At 38.7% G+C, this 21,223-nt stretch overlaps 1 protein-coding gene across 2 annotated transcripts in view; it reads left to right on the top strand.

The window, feature by feature from the left end:
* The first annotated feature begins 3,032 nt into the window (after window positions 1-3,032).
* The window catches only part of GABRA1 (gamma-aminobutyric acid type A receptor subunit alpha1), a 41,903-nt gene continuing 23,712 nt past the window's right edge, over window positions 3,033-21,223 (top strand). The window contains exons 1-4 of one of the 2 annotated variants that reach the window (XM_063348654.1): window positions 3,033-3,435; window positions 5,657-5,744; window positions 9,532-9,644; window positions 19,040-19,107. In XM_063348654.1, the coding sequence (XP_063204724.1) occupies window positions 5,671-5,744; window positions 9,532-9,644; window positions 19,040-19,107 (255 nt within the window). In that variant the 5' untranslated portion in view covers window positions 3,033-3,435; window positions 5,657-5,670. Of the gene's footprint in view, window positions 3,570-5,656; window positions 5,745-9,531; window positions 9,645-19,039; window positions 19,108-21,223 lie in introns of both variants that reach the window. The other variant, XM_063348655.1, reaches the window with a different exon arrangement.

Below are 21,223 nucleotides of genomic sequence, written 5' to 3'. Positions count from 1 at the left end.
CGCATCTTCCCTTTCTCATTTGAACAATTCATTCATGAAAGAAATCATATGACCCTAAGACTTACTGGTAATATACGCATTCCTATATATAGCTTAAGATTTTCAAAGATATCCTCTTAAGTTAGGTGCCTGAAACCCACAGATGGACTTACTTGAAAAATGCACTACCCTTAGTAGTATTATGTCAGTGGAATTTGGATGGGAAATGGAAAAAGTAAGAATTGCAAGACATGTATGTCCCATTTAGCACTTGTTCTTCGAAAGAGCATTTATGTTGGTAACAACGGATTGTATTTGTCTTCAACAGACTAGATGTTTTCTTTTATAGTTGGGGTTTTTTCCTTAAAAGACAGTTATTTTGTTAGCACAATCTATCATAAAATGGACTATTTGTTTCATTACGTCCAAATATTTTTAGCATTTACTATGGAATGACATGATAACTGTGATAACAGCCCTTGAAAAGAAAAGGGAAAATCTGGGTTACGTGTGAGCACTGATGGACAGGAATCTCAGCCATGGAGGAAAAATAGTTTTGTCCTACTTTCTGAGCAGATGAGAATTAGAGAGAGAACGAGCAACTTCCTATTTTAGGTCAATATTTTCACCCAGGGAGAACTCAGAAAAACGTATCATCCTTTGGCATGTGCCAATTGTGTTCATGGAGGCAAAGACCATATCATGTAACCCTTGACACTTTACTAAAATAAAAACAGTTTTCATTGCTTATATACTAATTCAAATAAGTCAAGAAGAAAAATATAGGTGCAAGGTTATGCTTCATTACCTCTGAAACTACTTCAACTGGCCACTTGCTCAGATTTTACTGCACAGAGGTACATGAACCTCTAGCTATTCAATCATTCGCTTTTCAGCCCATCTGTCTGTCTACCTACCTATCACAGACACACACACAGCAAATGTACTTCCAATTTCTTTGTTCATGAGAAATGAAGGGGGAAATGAAATACTGGAGCTATGTTGAACATTTATTTGTTTTCGCAAACATATATTATTCATCTAGAAAAAATAGTTTAAGGTCGTTGTAGATAATACAATTCCCTAGTGACAGGGCAAGGAATCTCAGTGGTTTTACAGCCACACGATGTCCATGTACTTCAATAAAAATCCCTTGTGCTGTTTTTGTAAACTCAGCTGCGTACCACAGCTTACTTGTTGCTTAAGCAAAACTCTCTCATGCTTCAGTGCAAGAATAGAAACATAGTAAATTATGTTAGCCAAGAGCAAATGAATGTGGAAACATTGCATATTTGGAAAATACCTCCAGCCACTAAGAGTGCATCTATGCGCTAGTGATTTGAAAATTCACTACTTATAATTCCCTTGGGAAGTCAGTAGGCTTTTCTGTTCCCCACTTTTCTGTGCACTGCTAACAACCTTGAATCAAAATGAGATGAACAACATTGGAAATGTCAGGAAACTAAGCAAAAAGTCCACTGCAAGTCTTTAAAGTAACCTGTGGCTATTTAACGCTGATCATAACGACTGGGTGCACTTGGTGCACCAGGGGACTTTGATAAACAAAACTTCTATTTTCCTTGTGCGTAGGGAAATCATTGCAGCATTTAGACTGTTGTAAGTCAGGCACTTATCCAAAATGACTGACACCTTGGAAATTATTGCCAGCCTTAGCTATGAATGTCATTGGTTTGTTGGGTCACATCAAATCTTTCTCATGCTGTTACAAAGACAAACAAATCATGCATTTCGTGAGGATGTGTAGAATGTGCAATATTTTATTTAAAAATCTGGATAAAGCTTGCAACAGTTTAACTGTAACATAGGATACCAGTTCAGGTTCTCTCTGACACAATACATGGATTTTGACCTCCCTTGGAACAGCATCATAGGAGGGAACAGAAATTCAATCAGCGATGGCAATGAGAGGGGAAGAGGGAAAGTAGACAGCATTTGAAATCCAGAAGGTGCATATAAGGGTTATTTCCACCCCATGGATGCTGGTAGTGCTTTATAAGTAACAGATACTGTTGACTGAGGAGTTCATTTTATCTTTACACTAAACAGAGCTCAGACAGCTGACCGTGCTGTGTCTGTGGCAGTTGGCAGTGCCTGACATTTCTGCAGAAGGCTTGGAGCTGGTGAAAGCCACGGTAACCTGTGGTGGCAGGTGAGCAGCTGCGTGACGCTCTCCCGGCGTATGCGACACCTCCCCGGACCTGATCATCCAACTTTCTCCTTGCTTCTCCGCAGAAGTATCGGCACCCGCCGAGCTCGCCCAGTTTGCCCACACCTGAGCAGAGCACGGTCACTGAGGGGGTTCAAACTGACGTTAACTTCAAGCAGAACCGTCCCTCTCGGTGACCACAGGTGGGCCAGGACCGGGCCACCAGGCACGTCCCGGGGGGGGGCTGCCGGGAGCGCCCCTCCTGCCGCGGGCTCCGGCGGGGCGCGGGGGGGGCTGCCCCGGCTTTAGTCCCCGACTAAATTTCCATTTCCCCCGGGGGGCCGTGCCGCTGCCAGGTCCCCGGCGGCCCCGTGGGAGAGTGGGGCAGGGCGGGTGGCAGCCCCTGAGCACTGCCCTCGGCAGAGCCCCCGGGCCGCGACGGGCAAACGTGACACCCACCGAGAAAAGGTGTGTGAAAGTGTGGGAGAACCAGCAGGTCCCGGAGCTGGTTCCCACGGGTCTCTCCCAAAATGCATGTTACCTGGGTTTAATTGGGTTTGCACAGCATCTCTGTCCCCGTCTGGCTACATCCATAGGCTACCGCCTGGTCTCTATAGGTATATACAGTCTATAGGCAGACACGCGTAGTGCTGCATCCTCTACATTCCTAGCGAGGCTTCATTCATATTTATGCCGCGATTAAATATTTGATCAAAGGTTGAACGCTAACGCAGAACAGTTATATTTTTAATGCACAACCCTTAAAATAGACTGTTTTGTAAACTGCAAGTGTCTAAAGATTCTCAGCGCAGCCTCCCCCCCCGCCGTGCAGCCTCCCCCCAAATAATAATAATGCTGCAGATTGTAGAAGGATTTGAGTCTGCAGACAGAGAGAAAGGGATTAGGGCGAGAGCACTGGAAGTTAAATTGTGCTGCATATAAAAAATGGGCGGATTGGTCTCTAGATGAGAGCTTGGTACCACCTTCCTTTCTAAAATAAAATCTCTCTGGCATGAAGTCACAGCCTATTTCACATCCGGTTTACCCTGGGACGTATTACTACTGTCTTGGTAAAGAGAAAGCTTTTGTTGTATAGCGGCGGTTGGAATATTGGGAAGAGAAATTTGGGTGCCGAGCGCGGAGGAGCGGAGCAGCGGCGGCGCCGGCGATGGCTGAGGCGGAGTGAGCGGCGGAGCCGGAGCCGCGCAGCCTCCGCGCCGCGCGGGCGGGAGGGCACCCCCGGCAGAGCCGGTCAGCGCCGCCGCGGACCCGCGCCCGAGGGGCTCCCGGTAAGGGCGGCCGTCGGCTCCCCCCGCGCGCGCACACACCCGCACGCACCCGCACACCCGCACCCCTCCGGGCGCTCCCGGCTGCGGGCACCGCGTCCAGGCGCGCAGGCGGCTCCTCTCCCCTCTCTCCGCAGGTACCGCCGGGTCGGGGTGATTTTTTCCTATCCCTCCAGCTTGAAAAAATCCGCAGCGATCGATGGGCTTTTTAATTTATCTTATTTATTTATTTTTTAGCCTGGACTGATTTCCACCAGTCGTTTGGAAAAGGTTTTCTGGTTTTGGGGCGCTCTTTCTTTTTTTTTTTTTTCCCCCTCCGAGGGAGGCGGTGGGAGGGGTGGCTTTCTCGGGGTGAGGGGGAAATACAAAGTTGAAATGCCGGGAGGAAAACAAGTCTCGATTTGCGCCTCAGAGATGGGGAAATCTCTCACCGGGGGTCAAAAATGCATCTAAATGCCCCCTTCCCTTCCTCCCCCTTTTTTTTCTTCCTTTTTTTTTTTTTTTTTTCAATGAGAGCTGCTGAAATTCTCTCAGAAGCGTGGCTCTTTCTCCCATTTTGAATGGGAAAACCAGAGCTGGTTTCACAGGCGGTGCGGGCTGGGGGAGGCCGGGGCTGGGGGCTGCTGGTGTTTAACGCTCCTTGAAAGTCCTTGTTAACATTTGCTTTCTCCAGCTGCAAGAAACTTTCCTTCTCCAGGATTTATAGTACCTGTATAGGTTTATTGAACCGGGGGGTGGTGTTCGAGGGGGAACAGGCGTGGAGCTCAACAGATCAAGATAGTTCAGAATAATTCACTTTACGTTCTTTATCCTGAGGAGCCTTTTGCAAAGGCAGAAGTTGGCTGGACCGGGAGAAGGCGATTTTTGAAGCCACAGATGTTGCCTTTCCCTTTGTAAGGGGGCTGATCACAGGGCAAGTTAAGATGCAGTCTCGTCCCTGAAGCTCTTTATCCACGCTTTTCTGCCACATCCAGCTCTTTCCTATCCAGTTAGATTAGCTCAGCCCCACTCAATGCTTATCTGCCGATCATTTGCCTATAAACGCATTAATTGTATCTCATTGCTTACATGCCGCTTTGTAATGATATTTCATTGATTTAAATTGTCCCTGAGAGTGTACAGTGAATTGGGGTAGCTTTATTTAAAGGTACAACAACATTTCCATGGACAGTGCTTCATTTTCTTAGGCATTGAAAAAAACTCCAATTCACTCCTGGGAAAAACACAGGCTTCATATTTTGTTGCCCTTATTTAATGTAATGAATGCTAAAAATCGACTGGATTCCAGCACACAGTGTGTGTGTGTATATATATGTAAAGGGACCTGCAGCATCTCCTGAGCAATCAGGTGAATCTGGAACACTGATTCCACAAATATCGGCTAACTTTGTATTTTATGGTTTATTAGAAAGCGAAAGAAACCTCCTGAGTTGTGTTACTTTTTACTCAAAGGTAAACTGAGAGTAACTCAGTGAAGTCTGGAGAGAGGGCAGGAGACATTTGGAGAGGAGGAAAAGGCTCCTAATGCAAAAAGATTTCCTAGCAGCAATCAGAGACTGGTAGAGATTTAGGAGATGGTGTGTAGGTCGTCAGCACATGGTTTGATTATGAATTGTGCCCTTTAGCCCAACAAAAATATTAGTGTGCATATATAGCAGCAGATCACAGAATCTGATCATTTTACTCCTTCTCGGATGCTACTATTTCAGAGAAGAGGAGAATAGTGGTATCTGTAGAAGAAAGTTGCTTCCATCACAACAAAGCAAAGCAGTGGCTGTGAGGGAAGCACCACTCTCCTCAGTCACGCTACCACGCACTGACACCTTCCAAGAGGTTTGGAAGGACTCAGCCTGGTTCAGGTCTAGCTAAAAACAATTACACTTGGTTATCTGGAAACGTTATGGAGGTGCCTTGTCACGTTTTCAACACAGGGGGAAACTGAGTATGAACTGCGACAGAGTTTGAGGACTGGAGCTTTAACTCATGCAAACAAGAATACACCCCTACCCTAAAATAAATCCCACCCCAAGTCTCTGTGTCTAAAAGAAGAAGGTAAACAGGAGAACAGCCAAGGCCACGCTGCCGTCTTCTGAATGACATGGACTATAGTATTGTAAGGTCATTGTCTGACATGAATTATTCTGCAAAAGTTTCCAAAATCAAACATTTTTGTCCACAGTACCTGTTTTAATGTAGGGGATGTTGATGGTTATTTTCCTTCTAGTTCCAGAGCCGACCATGAAGAGATTCCTGGTGCTTTGTGACTGCCTCTGGGCCTGGGGCCTCCTTCTGAATGCACTGACTGAAAGAAGGTGGGGAGACACTTTTTAATACACGAACATATTTTAGAAATCTTTAATTTGATATAGCAGCATAAGACAAATACTGCATGGACTGCACTACTACTAAGTGTATTGGGGGAAGTTAATCCCTGTTCCAATCCCAGCTAAATCTAACTAAGGAAAGACTGAAAGAAAACTACAAATGGTTTGCATAACATCTGTTTTTTAATATTGTGAAAAAAAAAAAGCAAAGGCTTTCTGAAACAAATTGAAACAAAACTGTGCAATCCACCTCTACTCTTATATAACGACTGCTCAGAAATACAAGTTTCTTTAGAGAGGAAAAAAAAAGTGTAATTAAGATTTTTTAAATCTCATTTACGTGCTATTTAGTAACTTTATTGTCCCTGCAAGCAGAGGCAAAGTTTTAACTTCTTGGTTGGTCAGGATTGTATCCTAACTTAGTAGCTGTTCTCGCAAACCCGAAGCGGACCTTCCCGGTGAAGGGAGACTGCTTGGACAAAGAAGAATTTGTAGGCTCAAACCCTGTAACAGTTTATGTTTGAAAGACCACGCTGCACGGAATGTTTACGGAACGTATGTTGAAATCTAAAACCAGCATTAAGAACGATTTGTAATCATACACCACCTCATCTAACAACTAGTAGGTTAACTAAAGACTGTAAAGCAGTTTGGAGTATACTTGAAGTACTCTCTGCAATTCAAAATTCAGTAAAGGTGTTTAAGACAACTCGCAGATCTATTTCTGTATTTTAAAAATATTAATGTCCTGTCAATAATGCTACCTAAAGACCAAAAAGCAGTAGAAATTTTGGATTGTCAATAGTGATCCCTAAATCCCTAGTATTTGTGCCTTGATCTCCATAGTGTCTCCTCGAGCATTCGCAGCTCTAGATAAACTTATCCTCTGGCTACCTTGAAGATTTTAAATAGAGCGGAGTGGGCAAACGTTCATCTGCACAAGTGTTTCCTCTCGCTCAAAAAAAAAAAGAATAAAAGCAAGTGATTCACGTTACAATTGCTGTTTTGAGTAAACATGACATTTTAGAAGAAATACCTTTATTTTGATATTATATTAAGAAAGGTAAGATTTGAAGTATTCATTAATTACTTCATCTGGCCTAGCTACAGGATTTTGTGAAAACATGTTTATTAGATAGATATGTGTACATATATATGTGTACATATATTTATTATATCTATAATGTATGCATGTGCATTCTTAAAGTGAGAATTAAAATGCATTGGGCTAGTGTTTAAAAATTATATGGTGTCACTATTATAATGACCTGTAGATGGAGTTAGTGCACAGTTTTTTATTATACTGTGGTTTAATATGAAAACACAACCGTGTACAGTCACTTTTTCCTCAAAATGTACACACCTTACATGAAATATATCTGTTTCTAAAGCCACTTTGTCATAGTAACTTCCCTTGCCTTTCTTCCAGAGTGCTGTTATTCCTTTATGATAAAAAACAGTTGATGAATTAGATAGTGTCTGTGACACAGACACAGAAAGACACAGTCTCTCCATATCATTCTTCTTGTCATAAAAAGCCAGCATTAAGACTATTTTAATATGTGTGTTTTGAATGAAAAATCACAGCCCCTCTGGAGTTACAGGATACTTTATATGTACACAAATGTTCACATTCTTCCTGTTGTGACCATATGTTAATCAAAACCATCCCTAACGGTGCTTTTTACCTCTGACAAAATGGTGGGAAGAACAGGTAAGGGTGCTGACAAACGCGACACCCAGCATGGAAGCGGTGTATTGTACTGCATCCTTTCGACTGCACTGCCACTAGTCCATCTTTCTGATGCCTCTTCTGCAAACATACTCATTTATTTACCACTAAAATTTCTGAAGCATTTTTATATCCTTCTGCCACCTTAATCCTGATGACCTTCTGCTATCCTTGAGATATGTATGTACAGTAGATTGTTTACTGGCAATGAGTGTTAATATAAAATTTAATCCAATGAAAAGTCCTGTGTTGCAATTCTACGTAAGGTGCGTGAAGAATGATCCTTTGAAAGACAATGCTCACTGGAGGCAGCAGGCAAACTTGTTATTTGATAACATATGGGAAGCATACAAGAAAAAAAAATTAATGCCTGTGCCTTAAAATGCATCTGTAGGTATGAAAAATAAATATAAATCAACCTATTTTTTTATTTAGTGAAATTATATGATATGGCTAGAGGAAAATTCTTCGTATTTTTAAAAACTGTTAGAGATTTTGTCATTTTTATTAGAAGCAGTGATTTATATGCATTAAAACCCCCTGCAAATTGTTCCCTACAAAGTCACACCCTATTGAAATTAAAAAAAAAGTCAGTAAAACTTCTATGAGTGTCCGTTTTAAATTTGTAGTCATTTAAATTTGTAGTGATACTTACTCAAACCTGTACTGCAAAGTAGCCTGGAAGCATTTCCAGAGTACCTATATTCAGGGTATCTTTCCTCCTTCTCTCCAAATTTGATGCAAGTGTAATATACGTGTGGGATACAGAGAGGATGTTTGACTGCTGCAGCTTACAGAAAACAATTTCATAGGCATTTTAATAGAACCCGATCGTTGCATGTAACAGTGTATTCCTTGTAAGATGGTCTTTGCTGCTTAGAGCAGGAACAACTGGGAGAGCAGAGCCCTGCGTATCGCTGGAGCCATAGGGATAACGAGCTGCCCAATGGAAGGATCACTTTTGTGACTAGACCTGATCCTAACAAAAGTTTTTGGCACTGCACTGTTCACTCAGTTCAGCAGCAACACGTGCAACAAAACAAGGTTTTGGAAAGCAGTGGTTTTGCTTTTAGTCATGATGACTACACATGTTTATAATGGAAGTCTTCCCAGCAATGAATGAGAAAAGGATACTGGGTTTGGCTTTAAGACAACTGTAAGCTATGATTAAGGGAATCATCTATGACAGGGCATTTGGTAAAGATTTCAGATTTAAGAAAAAGGTTGATTCTGATGTCACCTACAGCTGACAGAAACCACTAAGCCCAAGGATTTCATTCTGATCTGTGTTGATGGAAGTAAGATTTTGGTAACGGTTCAAAGAGCTTAATTTTATCCTTGTTCAAGCAAAATTTCAGGACCTTTGGCTAAGTTAGAGATATACTTAGGGATCTGAAAGTGAAGCTTTATAGACCTGAGAGATTTCCATATCAACAGATAGTTTCATTACACATTTGTAAGGAAAAGTTGGAGATATTCCTCGAAATCTAACTGCTAAAGGAAAATCGGAAATAAAATAAAGCAAAATTATATGTTGACCTATGAAAATGCACACTCACTTGATTTACTTCTATATTCATATGGAAGACATCTCTGTATTTTTTAATCTATGTTTTAGCATTTCATTTCAGTACTTAAGTGTCGGTGTTCTAAATTATTGTATCTTTCTTTGTGTGCAAACCCTTTATAACTATTAAGAATTAAACACATTATCTTTTGCTGACAAATGAGCCTTTTACTGAGGAACACATACTAGAATATTATAACCATTAATGAATAATGAGATAAACACTAAGGAACTGACGTTCTATTTGTTCACTGTTTATAGAGAGGCACTGCTTTTCTACAATTTTACAAAAAATGTACAATTTAAAGAAGAAAATGTTTAAGTAAAAGAACCCTATAAAGCACTACAGTCTTGTTTTATGGAGGAGATTTTGTGACTGTAAACCAGTATAAGGAAGATTAAACAGATTTTAGAATTATTTTTGTAAGGTTATTGGTGGATTACTGTTTTTCAGTGTTAACTGCTCTGTATTTCAGCTATGGACAAACCTCATCACAAGATGAACTTAAAGACAACACCACAGTATTTACCAGAATATTGGATCGTCTGCTGGATGGTTATGATAACCGCTTGAGACCAGGACTGGGAGGTGTGTTGTATTATCATTTTCAAGGTTACCTATTAGATAGAAATCAGTTAAACCAATGTTATTTTTCCATTATATACTTGTTTTAATTCTGTTTCTAGATACACATAAAATACTGCTGATATGTAATGTCCATTTTTAAAAAATGCCATGCCTTTTCTGTCTTTCACATACTTGGTTTTCTCACACTTATACCCAAAAGAAGAAGAAAATGGTTCACAATTCAAGAAGACCTCTGGATACATATTAAAACTTTAAATGTATAAAGAATAGTAAAATATGACCTGTGACCTGAGAAATGACAAGTTTATGAATCAGGCCTAAACAGCACATCTATCTATGACTACCTTCGTAAGAGGATTTGGTTTTAAAAGCAAAAGCATTAATCAACCTCAGTCATAAAAGTCTCACAGAAGTTTGTAAGATGTTTTTTTTTCTACTTAGGTATGTCACAATTTGTTTCTGTAACATTGTGCTTCACAGCTTGCTAAAACGTCTTTCTTCTGCTCTTGGTGCTGAATCCATAAAAAGGAATAAAAACACAGAGCAATTACATCTTTATAAAAACGTTGTCACAAAGCCTAATCTTTATCAGCATCCCTACGTTCACTCTTTGACTTCTTCTACTGTGACACAACCCCAAAATTGGGTCCTAAAAGCTCACTGTTCACAAACATGAAAGTTCTAAATATACAAGCACAAATCTGTTCTTTCCAGTGCATGGAAAGGTTGGTTTTACTTCTGTCAGATGTCTTTTTTTTTCTTTTTTCTTTTGGACTCTTCAGGTAAAATAAAACAAAGAAACCCACCCCACAAAATGTAGCTCAACCTGTTTTCGTATAATAGCTCTCAGAGGAACTGCATTATAAGAAGAACGAGGTATTACACTAAGAATTCTTATACCATCTCCTGCGGATAAAATGGAAAGTAATTACGAGTAAGCTTATTCTGTGGTCTGAGGCTATCATCTTACAACAGTTCTTGAATTGTGAGCCAGCTTCTTCAATGGTTCGACTTCACCGACTTCAAGGAATGGCTAAAGATAAAATTCTGTCCAGAAATTATTGATTAACACATTTAAAAATGGGTTGGTCTGTAAATTTTTGTATGCAATTTCAGATAATACACAACAAAATAAGAATCACTTTTTACTTTTATCTACCTGTAGTTTTGCCTGCTTATTTGTAAACCCTTGGACTAGTGTAGAAACAAATGCTCCTTAACCTTTCATTAATGCAACTGTACAATTCAGTCTGCTACTACATACAGTATATACACATAGCACAGAAGGCAATAAATACATGAAACACTGTAAAACAAGTAGAGTCTGGTACATGTTTACAAGAAAAGTCTGAGCACACGATGACTTCTTACATGAGTTTTGTAGCTATTATGATTTGTTTAACAGTTACTAGAAGAGCAAACAATGGGAAACAAGGGAAAGGATTTGCTCTCATTCTCCACATTGCAATTTAGAGAACTAAGCGCATCGGTATAGGTTCTTCCGTATATGTGTTTATATATAATGTTTCTGAAGCCAGATTACAAGGGTGTAGTGGGAGAACAGGCCTGCGTACGTCATGAAAGGATCACCTAGTCCAGTTAAAATTTACTCCTGACAGAAAGATTTTTTAATGTAACTGCTTCTATAGGAGGAAATGAGTCTCTTCATAAACTTTAACAGCTATTTGCATCATGATCAATTAAAAGTATAGATTTCAAAAACCAGGGACAAACTTCTAGGCCAATGTTTTAAATTCTGGTACCAATTTATAATAAAGGCTTTGCTCAGGAATTTTGAAATTCACCTCTGCAGAACCTTCTTGCTAAATATGAGCTAAGAACCTCAAGATGACTCAATTTTGACACTTTGTATAATGGGAAATATATTCTGAAATGTTCCATATATGAAAATGTCCAATCCAATGAGAAATCTAAAGCAACATGTCAAATACAGCACAGGTTTTGGAGTTGGAAGTTCAATAGCTTTCCGTTATTGCATCATCTATTGATGGAAATTTTAAAATGTTTATGGAAGAGCAGTGGTTTCATTTTTCTTCCCAACATCAGTGATGGCTTCTTACTAGATATTTCATACAGAACACAGTTTTTATCTACTCTAAAGGGAAAGGTAAGAAAGCTACCAACAGCATTTATATACGTATATAATTAGGTCTAAAAGTCATTCATTCCATATTAGCTGTGATGTAGCCACCAGAGAATTTAAGAGACCAGAGACCCTCATACATATATGTTATGTTGATAAATTTTATGCTGTTAGGCACAATGTAAATCTGTACAACCGATTACACTATAGCACTCTTCCAATTATCCACATCTGTCTGTCCTGTTCTTTCTATGCCTTCTAAGAAACAGCAGATGAAGCAAAAACATTGTGTGGTAGCGTTTCTTCTACCGAAAGGGGCATATTGCAGAAAACCCTCTGCTTGTCCCTGTATGACCTCTCCTTCTGTAGTGCAGTTTTTCAAATATATACACCTACAGAAAAGAAAATTGTGTGCATGAACACAAGCAGAAAAGAGAAGTGCTCTTTCTCACCTATGGAAGAAAAGGCAGATTATGGACTTTCTTCCGTCAGTTTATTTGTTTCTCCTTCCGCTGTGTTTATGTATATGAATGAAGAATTCAGTGACAAAAAGGTATGTTTAATGAAAAATTGTAATGAATTGTGAAAGAGGTTTGATCTTGATCTTGCTCTACTCACTTACAGGAGGAATTTCCTCCTTTTTGAAATAAACACCATGATATTCCTCTATCCCAAGTTTGCAAAATTCCTATTAGTGTGTGATGAACAGTTTCATTGTTTGGTAGAAATATCCTGGTGAGGCAGATGAGGCACCATGAAGCCCGGAACAAGCTCTTGGAGAGATCTCATTACAAAGATATGCTGTTGGAGCTATACTATATATTAATTAGAAAGCCAGGTTAAAACGTGGAGCATTAAGATAGTGAAGAATTTAGAGGTGCTGTAGTTTGAATCACTCTTTCAGCATGCACGGTATCAGTGCTAGATTAATATAAGTCCTCCCTTTCCTTTTTTTAGATCTTTTGAGGTATCACTTCAAAAGGAAAACTAAAAAACATGTATGCTGCATAAAGAGTATGGGAATGAAAATTATTCATCAGATCACCCAATACGACCATATCTGAAATTAAGTGAGCAGCTCAGGGCATTTTGCCATTAAACAAAGAAGGAATTATTTCTCATTAACAAGAATATAAAAAAATGGAATATGTCACCCATAGGGAAAAATTACAGTGATTGAATATGCTCGGTATTTAAAAAATGTCACTGTGGCTAAAATTACTGATTTTTCTTTAAAAGAAACACGCAGCACTGTATTATGCATTGGCACATTTGCACCTCTTATCAATAATTATTGATATAAATTATGTTATTTAGATGTTTGTCTCCTTCATGTGTGGGCACAGTCACTTAGTCAGACATTGCTAGGAAATAGCATCTGTTGTACCCATCCATAAACATGGACAAATAACTACATTTACAGTTATTTATGCCTGGAAAATAGAACCTTCAAAATGAATGTAAAAACGTTCTGAATCACACTAGAGGACACCTATTAACTCTATGAGAGGATAATAATTTACAAAACGCAAGGAGAAGGAATTGCAGAGAGTAACATATTGAAGCTGAAAAAGAGGAAATGACGTTAGATACTAAGGGAAAAAATAAACAGCAAAGTCATTTAGGTAACAGCATAATTTTCTGTGGGAACTATCTGGATCCTAGAACTACAGGTGATCAAAAATAGGCTAAATAATAAAGACGCTGTTCTCTTTTCAAATACACAATCCTGAACAAAATAAGGTATAAGAGAGCGGTGGGAAGGACTCAAATAAGGAGGAAAATTCACTTCAATGCTTGGTGACCTCTCAAGTAAACCGCTATGTCTACAATGGGAGTTTAAAAGAATTGAAAAGCAACGAAAAGGGATGGAAAAAGCAAGTTCCTCAGATAAACGGATATGCCAGTGCGTTTTGTTCTGGGTTGTCTTCGTGTGGGGAAGAGAGATGAGCCCTGGGATGCCACCATGGCAGATTCGGAGTGCCACAGTGGAGAGAAGGCGGGCTTGCATAGGGCAGGTTGGTTGTACCTGGTGCTGAGATTCATTAGCATGAAATCAGGTGCAGCTACAGATTTCTTAAAACTATCACCTTTGCAGTGCGCACATCCTGTCTCTAAAACTATAGGATATCATATGGTCTGTGACCTCTCTACTTAGAATAATTTTAAATGTGGTATATCCCTCTGAGAGGGATTTTGTAGTAGAAAGGTTGTTTAATACAGAACTAAGAACGAGTTTGATTAGGCAGACCAGAATCTTCCTAAGTGAAATTTGCTTTTATAGTTGGGTCAGATGCTCATTAGATCATCCCAAGTAGATTATCAACATTACTGCAGTATTAGACAGAATTATACTTGTTTTATGCTATCAGTGAAAGCGATTTGTTGATCTCTCCTGTGTGATGTTTATCGAAATTGAGTGTGACTGTCCTTAAGTGGAACCTCGGTCCATCTCAGGCAATTCATTACTTCCACAGAGTGCTTATATTTACAGTGATGGAAAATAAACCTGACAGTATGATGTTAATTAGGTTTTAAAATTCAGTTTTATGAGAACATTATCTATAAATATATGATAAACTTACCTCTTGGTGATTGAGGTCCCAATGGAAATTTTTAGATTTGAACTCATATCTGAGCTAACTTAAAGTTTAGGGAAAATATGGGTTTGGTCTGCATGTGTAATAAAAATTTAGTTAAACCTAAAAGTTTCTACTCTAAATGAAAAGAAAGTCCTATACTGGACCCCTACATGTAATTCTGGAAGTGAAGAAGGACTAGAAACTCTATAAAAACTGAAAGAGCTGATTTTGGGCTTTTTTCCACTCAGTAGGCACCACATTGATGTAAAGACAACTGTGAAAAGCCATAGGAGACCCCAGGAAAATTGATTTAATGCAACAGTAGGGAGGTAGGGAGGATATGAGCAGCTTTGAGCTGTTACTTGGCATGGGGAGAGCTGCCATGACACTGCCCAGCTCTCAGTAAACCCTTCCCAGCAGCACAGACTGCAGCTGGGCAATCACAGGGCAGCTCGCTCTCACCCGTCTCCCTTTTGGTCTCTACTTTTACAAAAGCAGCAGCACAAATTTCTTATGAGTGTATTTGTTGTGGTTCTTCAATCAAAATATTTCATAGGATGCAGCCAGGGTGATTAGTCGACATGCCTTTTTTAGTAACAATAGCGTATGCTATATATGCATCTAAATTCCTCTCATTCAAAACCATAGGAAAAGTCATCTATGTTTTACTAATTACAGCGCACTCTTACACAAGACATGAAGGAGGAACAAGCGCATTACGAAAAAAGATGGAATTAACTTAAACCACCAAAATGTGCAATTCAAATAAGCCTTGTGCTCCAATAGGTCAGAAAGGGAAATAGTTAATGTATAGTTTCCTATGATAAATAGGCTTATTTCCTGCTGTTTAAATAAATCTGTATTTGTTATTTTGTTCTCATTTTGTAATCCAATCACAATTCTAGCACTAATGAGCTCCCTGGGAGTTTAAATCAAAATATTTATTGTTATTAATTTTGAGAGTTTACGTTAGTCTAGCATCATTAGCGAAACAAGTAGCTGTAAACAGTGAAATTACAGTAGTTCACGTTGACTGGTGCCTCCATAGCTATACGCAGATCGGTTGCCTGAGGCCGAGTGTTCCAGAGTGCCTAGGTGTGCTACTCAGTTGCTCTTTTGCTGATCAGTGACTACTTGGACCCTCTGGTTGCCTCATGGTAAAACTCGTAAGTCATTAGTAACTTCCTTGGGTTTTTTTACTGGAATTGTTACATACGCTACAGATATCCCTATATTATTTAGTTCTGGTTCATGAGATAGAGGTTATAGTCAAGAGACACGGCTAACATGTCTTTACAACTGATGGATTTATCCTCAGCAGTCCAATCAGCTCCTGACCTGAGCTTGTTTTGTTCAATGACTTAGAATTGTCTCTAATTCTTAGGGATATTGTGAAGGTTTTGAATATAGCTCAGGATTTGAGGTTCCTGAAAAATGCATTCTGAGCATTTGAAGCACAGTTTAAGCCTTCCCATGGCAATCAAGCTGCAAGCTGAACATGGTTAACCTTGATTCTAAATATATATCCCAACTGTATGAGTAAACACATGTCCTGTGCAGGAGTGACTCACAACTTCTGAAGCTCTTAACAAAGCACAGCTGAATCATCTAATTAGTAAAACAGTAAACAAAAAATTCAAAACTTCCATATGGCTTTGGAGGGGCTAATTTTTTTCTGTGTGTGTTCATACACATTTTTTCATTGCTCTTGAAAATAAGGTACATATCAAAGAAAAAAGAAATCATTTGGTGGTGTGCACGGTGGTTTTATCTGGATTTGAAGAGACTTAGGATTAGATGCTCTGCAAAACTGTAATCACTATGAAGGTAACACAGTCTCTTATGAGTTCACAATCTGAATTTTCTGTTATTACTTATGACATGCCACTTAAATTATTTTCAACCTTATATAGAAATGAAAGGCATCACTCTTTTTTCTGATGCCTTGGAAATCTTCCATTTTACTGCCAAAGCCTTTAGTTCCCATTTTGTGTCCTCAAAGTGATTTCCTTAAGCCTCAGCCTCTCTACTATGACCATATGTCTCCCAAAACTAGAATTCAAGATACCATTACATGATATGCTGCTAAGTCAAAGAGTATATTCTGTGTTTGTGCAAGATAAACGAGTTACCTATATCATATTAAATAGTCTCTCTCAGAGCTGGGACTCTGAGTTTATACCACTAAGGGCTGAAAGCATTGTGCCTGAAGAGCTTCTAGCATCTTCTATCTCCTAATGACACCAGTGGAAGTGCCTCAGTGGAATGGAGATGGAGAGATGGGGAGTGAGGATGAAAGATCTTCAAGGGAGCCATTTGAGCTTCACCTTTCAATACGTAAAAGGCTAATAGGTTTAATGACGGTGATAGTTTCTGAGTCTTAAGAAAAGGTGATACAGTAGCTGGAACTTAAAGAATCCATTCAGCAATGTTTTACTGGAGCTTGTGAAATCTCCATCTTCTTTTTCTGCCAGCTGTTTTATACAAGACCACAGCCTCTCGAAATTTAGTGAAAATGATGAGCTGAAGCAGAGAATACTTTTTTTCCAAGCCAAGTAACTTCTGGACAACCATATGCTTCTTCCAGTAATAGAAGGTTAAATTCTCACTGTGAACTACTTTAACTCCAGAGCCAATCAGATGTCAAGAGAATATTTAAATTTCTTTAAGTCAGTAGAAAAGCTCGTAAACAATGATAAGGCCACCCATTAATTTCACTGGACAGCCAAGGAGGAAATTTCACCTCTCCAATGCTTTTGTCAATAGTCACTGTAGTTTGTACATGTCTCAGACACAGATACAAAAAGAGTATTATTAGGCAATTCAGCCACATCATGGTATTTTAGTTTATATGGTTATGAATAATACATTGGAAATTTCATGCTTTAACTTTTTTAATGAGTCCTGGAGATTACTTTTGCTACCACCTAATTTTTGCATTAATTTGCTAACAGAATACAAGTGTCATTCAGTGCATTACTAGAGTGACAGCAGAATCAGATCTAATGTTACATCTTGATTATTGCTGTCTCACAAAATGAGATATTTTATTGTATATATATTAAACATTTATTTTAAACTGCTTACATTTATGTATACTTAGAAGTTGTAGGCTTTTTTGAATGAAAGTGAAAAACCTGCATGTGCATTGTAGAACACTGATTCTCATTAGAACTTTTGCATTGGATACAGAAGTGTATATTGTTATTGGCTGCTTAACCTTGATTCCTTATTTCACTCTTCTTCTGTCAGAACTTTCTCATCAGATGGAGCAAATCATATTTAAACAGTCCAAAGTCTTTTGAAATCAGGGTTGTATTAAATTATTTTTTAAATGTAATTATTTTATATTATTTAAATAACAGTTATTTGAGAAATGTATCACTCCTTCCATATTTGAAATTTCTACCAAAACCCCCACGTTGGCTTGTACAGCACTATAGCAAATGTATTCAGACTTACGCCACTGTAAATTCTGAAAGCTGATGGGCTTAGCTCCACTCAGCACTGTTTGGATTTATGCCTCCAGGCGGTGTTACTCCCTGCAGCCATATTTAAATCAACAGACTTATTTTGATATATGCCATCCTGGGTGAATATTTTGTGTTGCGTGGCCTAGAAAATACCAGTATGTTCAGAAGTGACTGATACTCTGCGTGTGTGTCTAGAGAGGGAGGAGAAGAAGGGGGGAGGTTAAGCTGGTGCGTTTCTCAAAGTGCCTTTAAACAGTAGATCTGCAAAAGCCAGATGTTCATCTCTTTCTGGAGATCAGCACCATTTTAGGTGTCTCAGACTCAGCATTTGTGACCTCTAAAATCATTAGATTCTTCTGAAGTGGCCAAGGGCGTTGTGCCACGGAGCAAATGTACATCCCCAAAATCACAGAGAAGTCGACCTTTATGGTGTAACGTATACATGTAATCTGTGTTAAGTACACATTATAGATTTCTGAATTATTATTTATACTAATCTATCATTGAGGCCTGTAAAACAAATTTGGTAGTTTAAGGGAAATCTAACGTTAGTGCCTGCATCCATTTAAAAAGAAACCCAAAACATTTACAAACTACAACATTTATACAGAAGTCAAAAATTGTAGTAGAGAAGTTTAGCCGATATCTATTTGGAAAAGTTTTAACTCCTTTTTATTTATTGCAGTTAAGGGTAATACAGCCATTTCTAACTCATGCCAATAAAATATCTTTATGTTTTTATACACCGTAATGTATTCTCTCTCTCTCTCTTCCTTCTCTTTTCCTGTGTCTGAATATAATAATATATAATTCATAAGGCCAGGGTTAATTATTAGAGACCTTCATTTAGCTTGCCCAGAAACACTGAGTACCCAATAAGACTTCTGAGTACTGTGTAAAATATTCAGCACTGTTTATATTGTCAGACAAGAAGATTTATTTGTCAAAGAGTGAAACGATTTACACAGGAGTGGAACTATGGCTGCTGTACTGTGGCATCACAAGCCACGTCTCAAAAAGTTCTGTGGAAACACTGTAATAAAAAAACTGTTGCTGACAATATTGACTGTGAAATTACATCTAGAAGCAATAAATTATCAGGACTGTATTGTAGACCAATTTTAGAATGGCTAATCAAGGCCAATAATATTTCTATTTATTGTAAGAATTGGTAGTGGTTAGATCTAATGAAGACTGTTGATAGGCACTCACTGTCCTAATTTCCTGCTTCATCAGAGCGTGTAACTGAAGTGAAGACTGACATCTTCGTCACCAGTTTTGGGCCTGTTTCAGACCATGATATGGTAAGTGTTGGCATATATTTCTACAGCATTCATTTTTTCTTGTCTTTTTAATTTGGAGGATGAAAGATCTATGCAATAACTTATTTACTCCTTTTAAGGCTGGGCTTTTTTTAAAGCCTTGATTCTAAAATTGTGTCAGCTTTTATGTGCAGCCATTCCTGCTAGCTGTGACTGCATTTAAGTGCCCTGAAATTAGCAGCCTCAGTGACTTTAATAATGTGTTTTAACAGACCTTATATTTGCTACATAATATATTATGAAATGCATTAGGGTTTGGATCTGTATTCTTCTGAGAATGATTGCTCAGGTCCTTGCTGGCACATCACTGATCCAATTTGCCGAGAAAGATCATCATCTTAAAACGCAATTAACACTTATGCCTACAGTGTGACATCCATACAGTCTAACCTGTATTTTTATATTAAAAGCTACTGATCAATGGGAAGTGACTTTCCTAGATCTTGGCTGCTGAAAGAGAAGAGAAGATTAATGAGAGAATTAGTGTCACTTCTTTATGGAATGAATATTAAAATCGAATTGCTAGATAACTGCAGGGGATGGAGAAGTTCAGAAAACTGAGGGAAGATGTTGTGAGCCCTGGTCTTAAGAGATATTAAAAATGGTGTAAAAATACAGATAAGGTGCTTCAAATTTTGCATATAAATGAGGTCTTCACAAGTAGGTTGCTATTGACAGGGAAAGCCTGGTCCGCAACTACTAGTATCTGCCGAATTCAGCATTAGTATGAGTGCTGGAAACATCCTCGTCAATTTGAATGAAAAAAAGAAAACATTTCAGCCTTGTAACTGGCTACATTTAGCTACAGACATTCACGAAAAGAAAGATGAAAAAAAGAGAAAAAATTATCACAGGAAAGGAAACAAGTTCCATTTCTTACCACAACAGTGACAGTTACTTAATTTGAACTAAAACCGTAGACAGGCCTTAAACACTACGTTATTACAGGTTTCTGACTACCCAAAACAACGTTAAGGGATGGAATAACAGAGAAAGTAACTTTTACAAGACAGTTTATTTTCCTAAATGAACTTTATGCAAAGACACCATTTTCCTGATTGTTTGGAACATAGCACTTATAAAACTACAGTCAAATTTATAATTGCAACCGAGGCCATGATAATTTAAATGAGAAAGCACAGACTTTTTGACCAGTCATTCTGCAGAGAAGATCTACAACAGAAGGGTAATCCAGGGAAACAGCTAGACTGGTGACTTCTTTCCTCAGCACATATATACAATATTGTCTAAGTACTATGTATACCATGAAGAAGGTAAAAGTTCATTCAATGACTTCTGCTTTTTTGTTCTGTGATAATCTTGTGAAATTACAATGCCTACTTATTACTCTAAATTATATATTAGAAGAGGGGAAATTTCAATGTCCATTTAATGCAGAGTCCTCTATGCATATTCTAGGTTGGTCGCAGACACCATCATGTGAGGGCTACCCCAGATTTGCTCCAGTGAGCAGATTTCCAGTAAGCGTAGAGTGGACTGTGGGATTTGGTCACAGGGAGACCTCACAAGCAGCTGTACTGGCACTCTGAGGGAACGATGCGCTGCTCTCTGAGCCCAGGACTGACGGCTGGGAACTGGCAATGAGCTATTCCAGCTGACGCCATATGTTATGAAACTACAGCCACAGTGAGACATCAGCATACCTAGACCATCTGTTTGCAGGAATCCAACGAGGCAGTTATATACATAGTAGGTTGATATATCAGGGAGTAAGTACATGATGTTCCTACCCACTCTCAATACGCTCTTTTAAGAGCAGCACAGACATAACCTGTTATTCTATAAAGAGAATATCTTGGCTTGTTCTTAAACTTGTGAATAAAGTTAAATGTGAAAAAAGCACTTTTTAAAATAAAAACATCTTTTTTTGGAAGAACTTTGCAGGTTTTCAGGCAGAAAGACTCATCAGTCTCTCAGGTGGTAGACTGAACTAATCAATAGATAAGTGGCTATTCTCACATGACTGTCTTTTTTGTGAAAATTTTGAAGTATATTATCTGTAATAAGCAGCATTTTAAAATTAACTTTTTTTCATAAGACAGAATTGTTTTTCCTAGTAAACCTTCATTCCCGCTCC

This window comes from Chroicocephalus ridibundus, chromosome 11 (assembly GCF_963924245.1).
Source record: "Chroicocephalus ridibundus chromosome 11, bChrRid1.1, whole genome shotgun sequence".
Lineage (NCBI taxonomy): Eukaryota > Metazoa > Chordata > Aves > Charadriiformes > Laridae > Chroicocephalus > Chroicocephalus ridibundus.
This window is presented reverse-complemented; position numbering and strand designations above follow the sequence as displayed.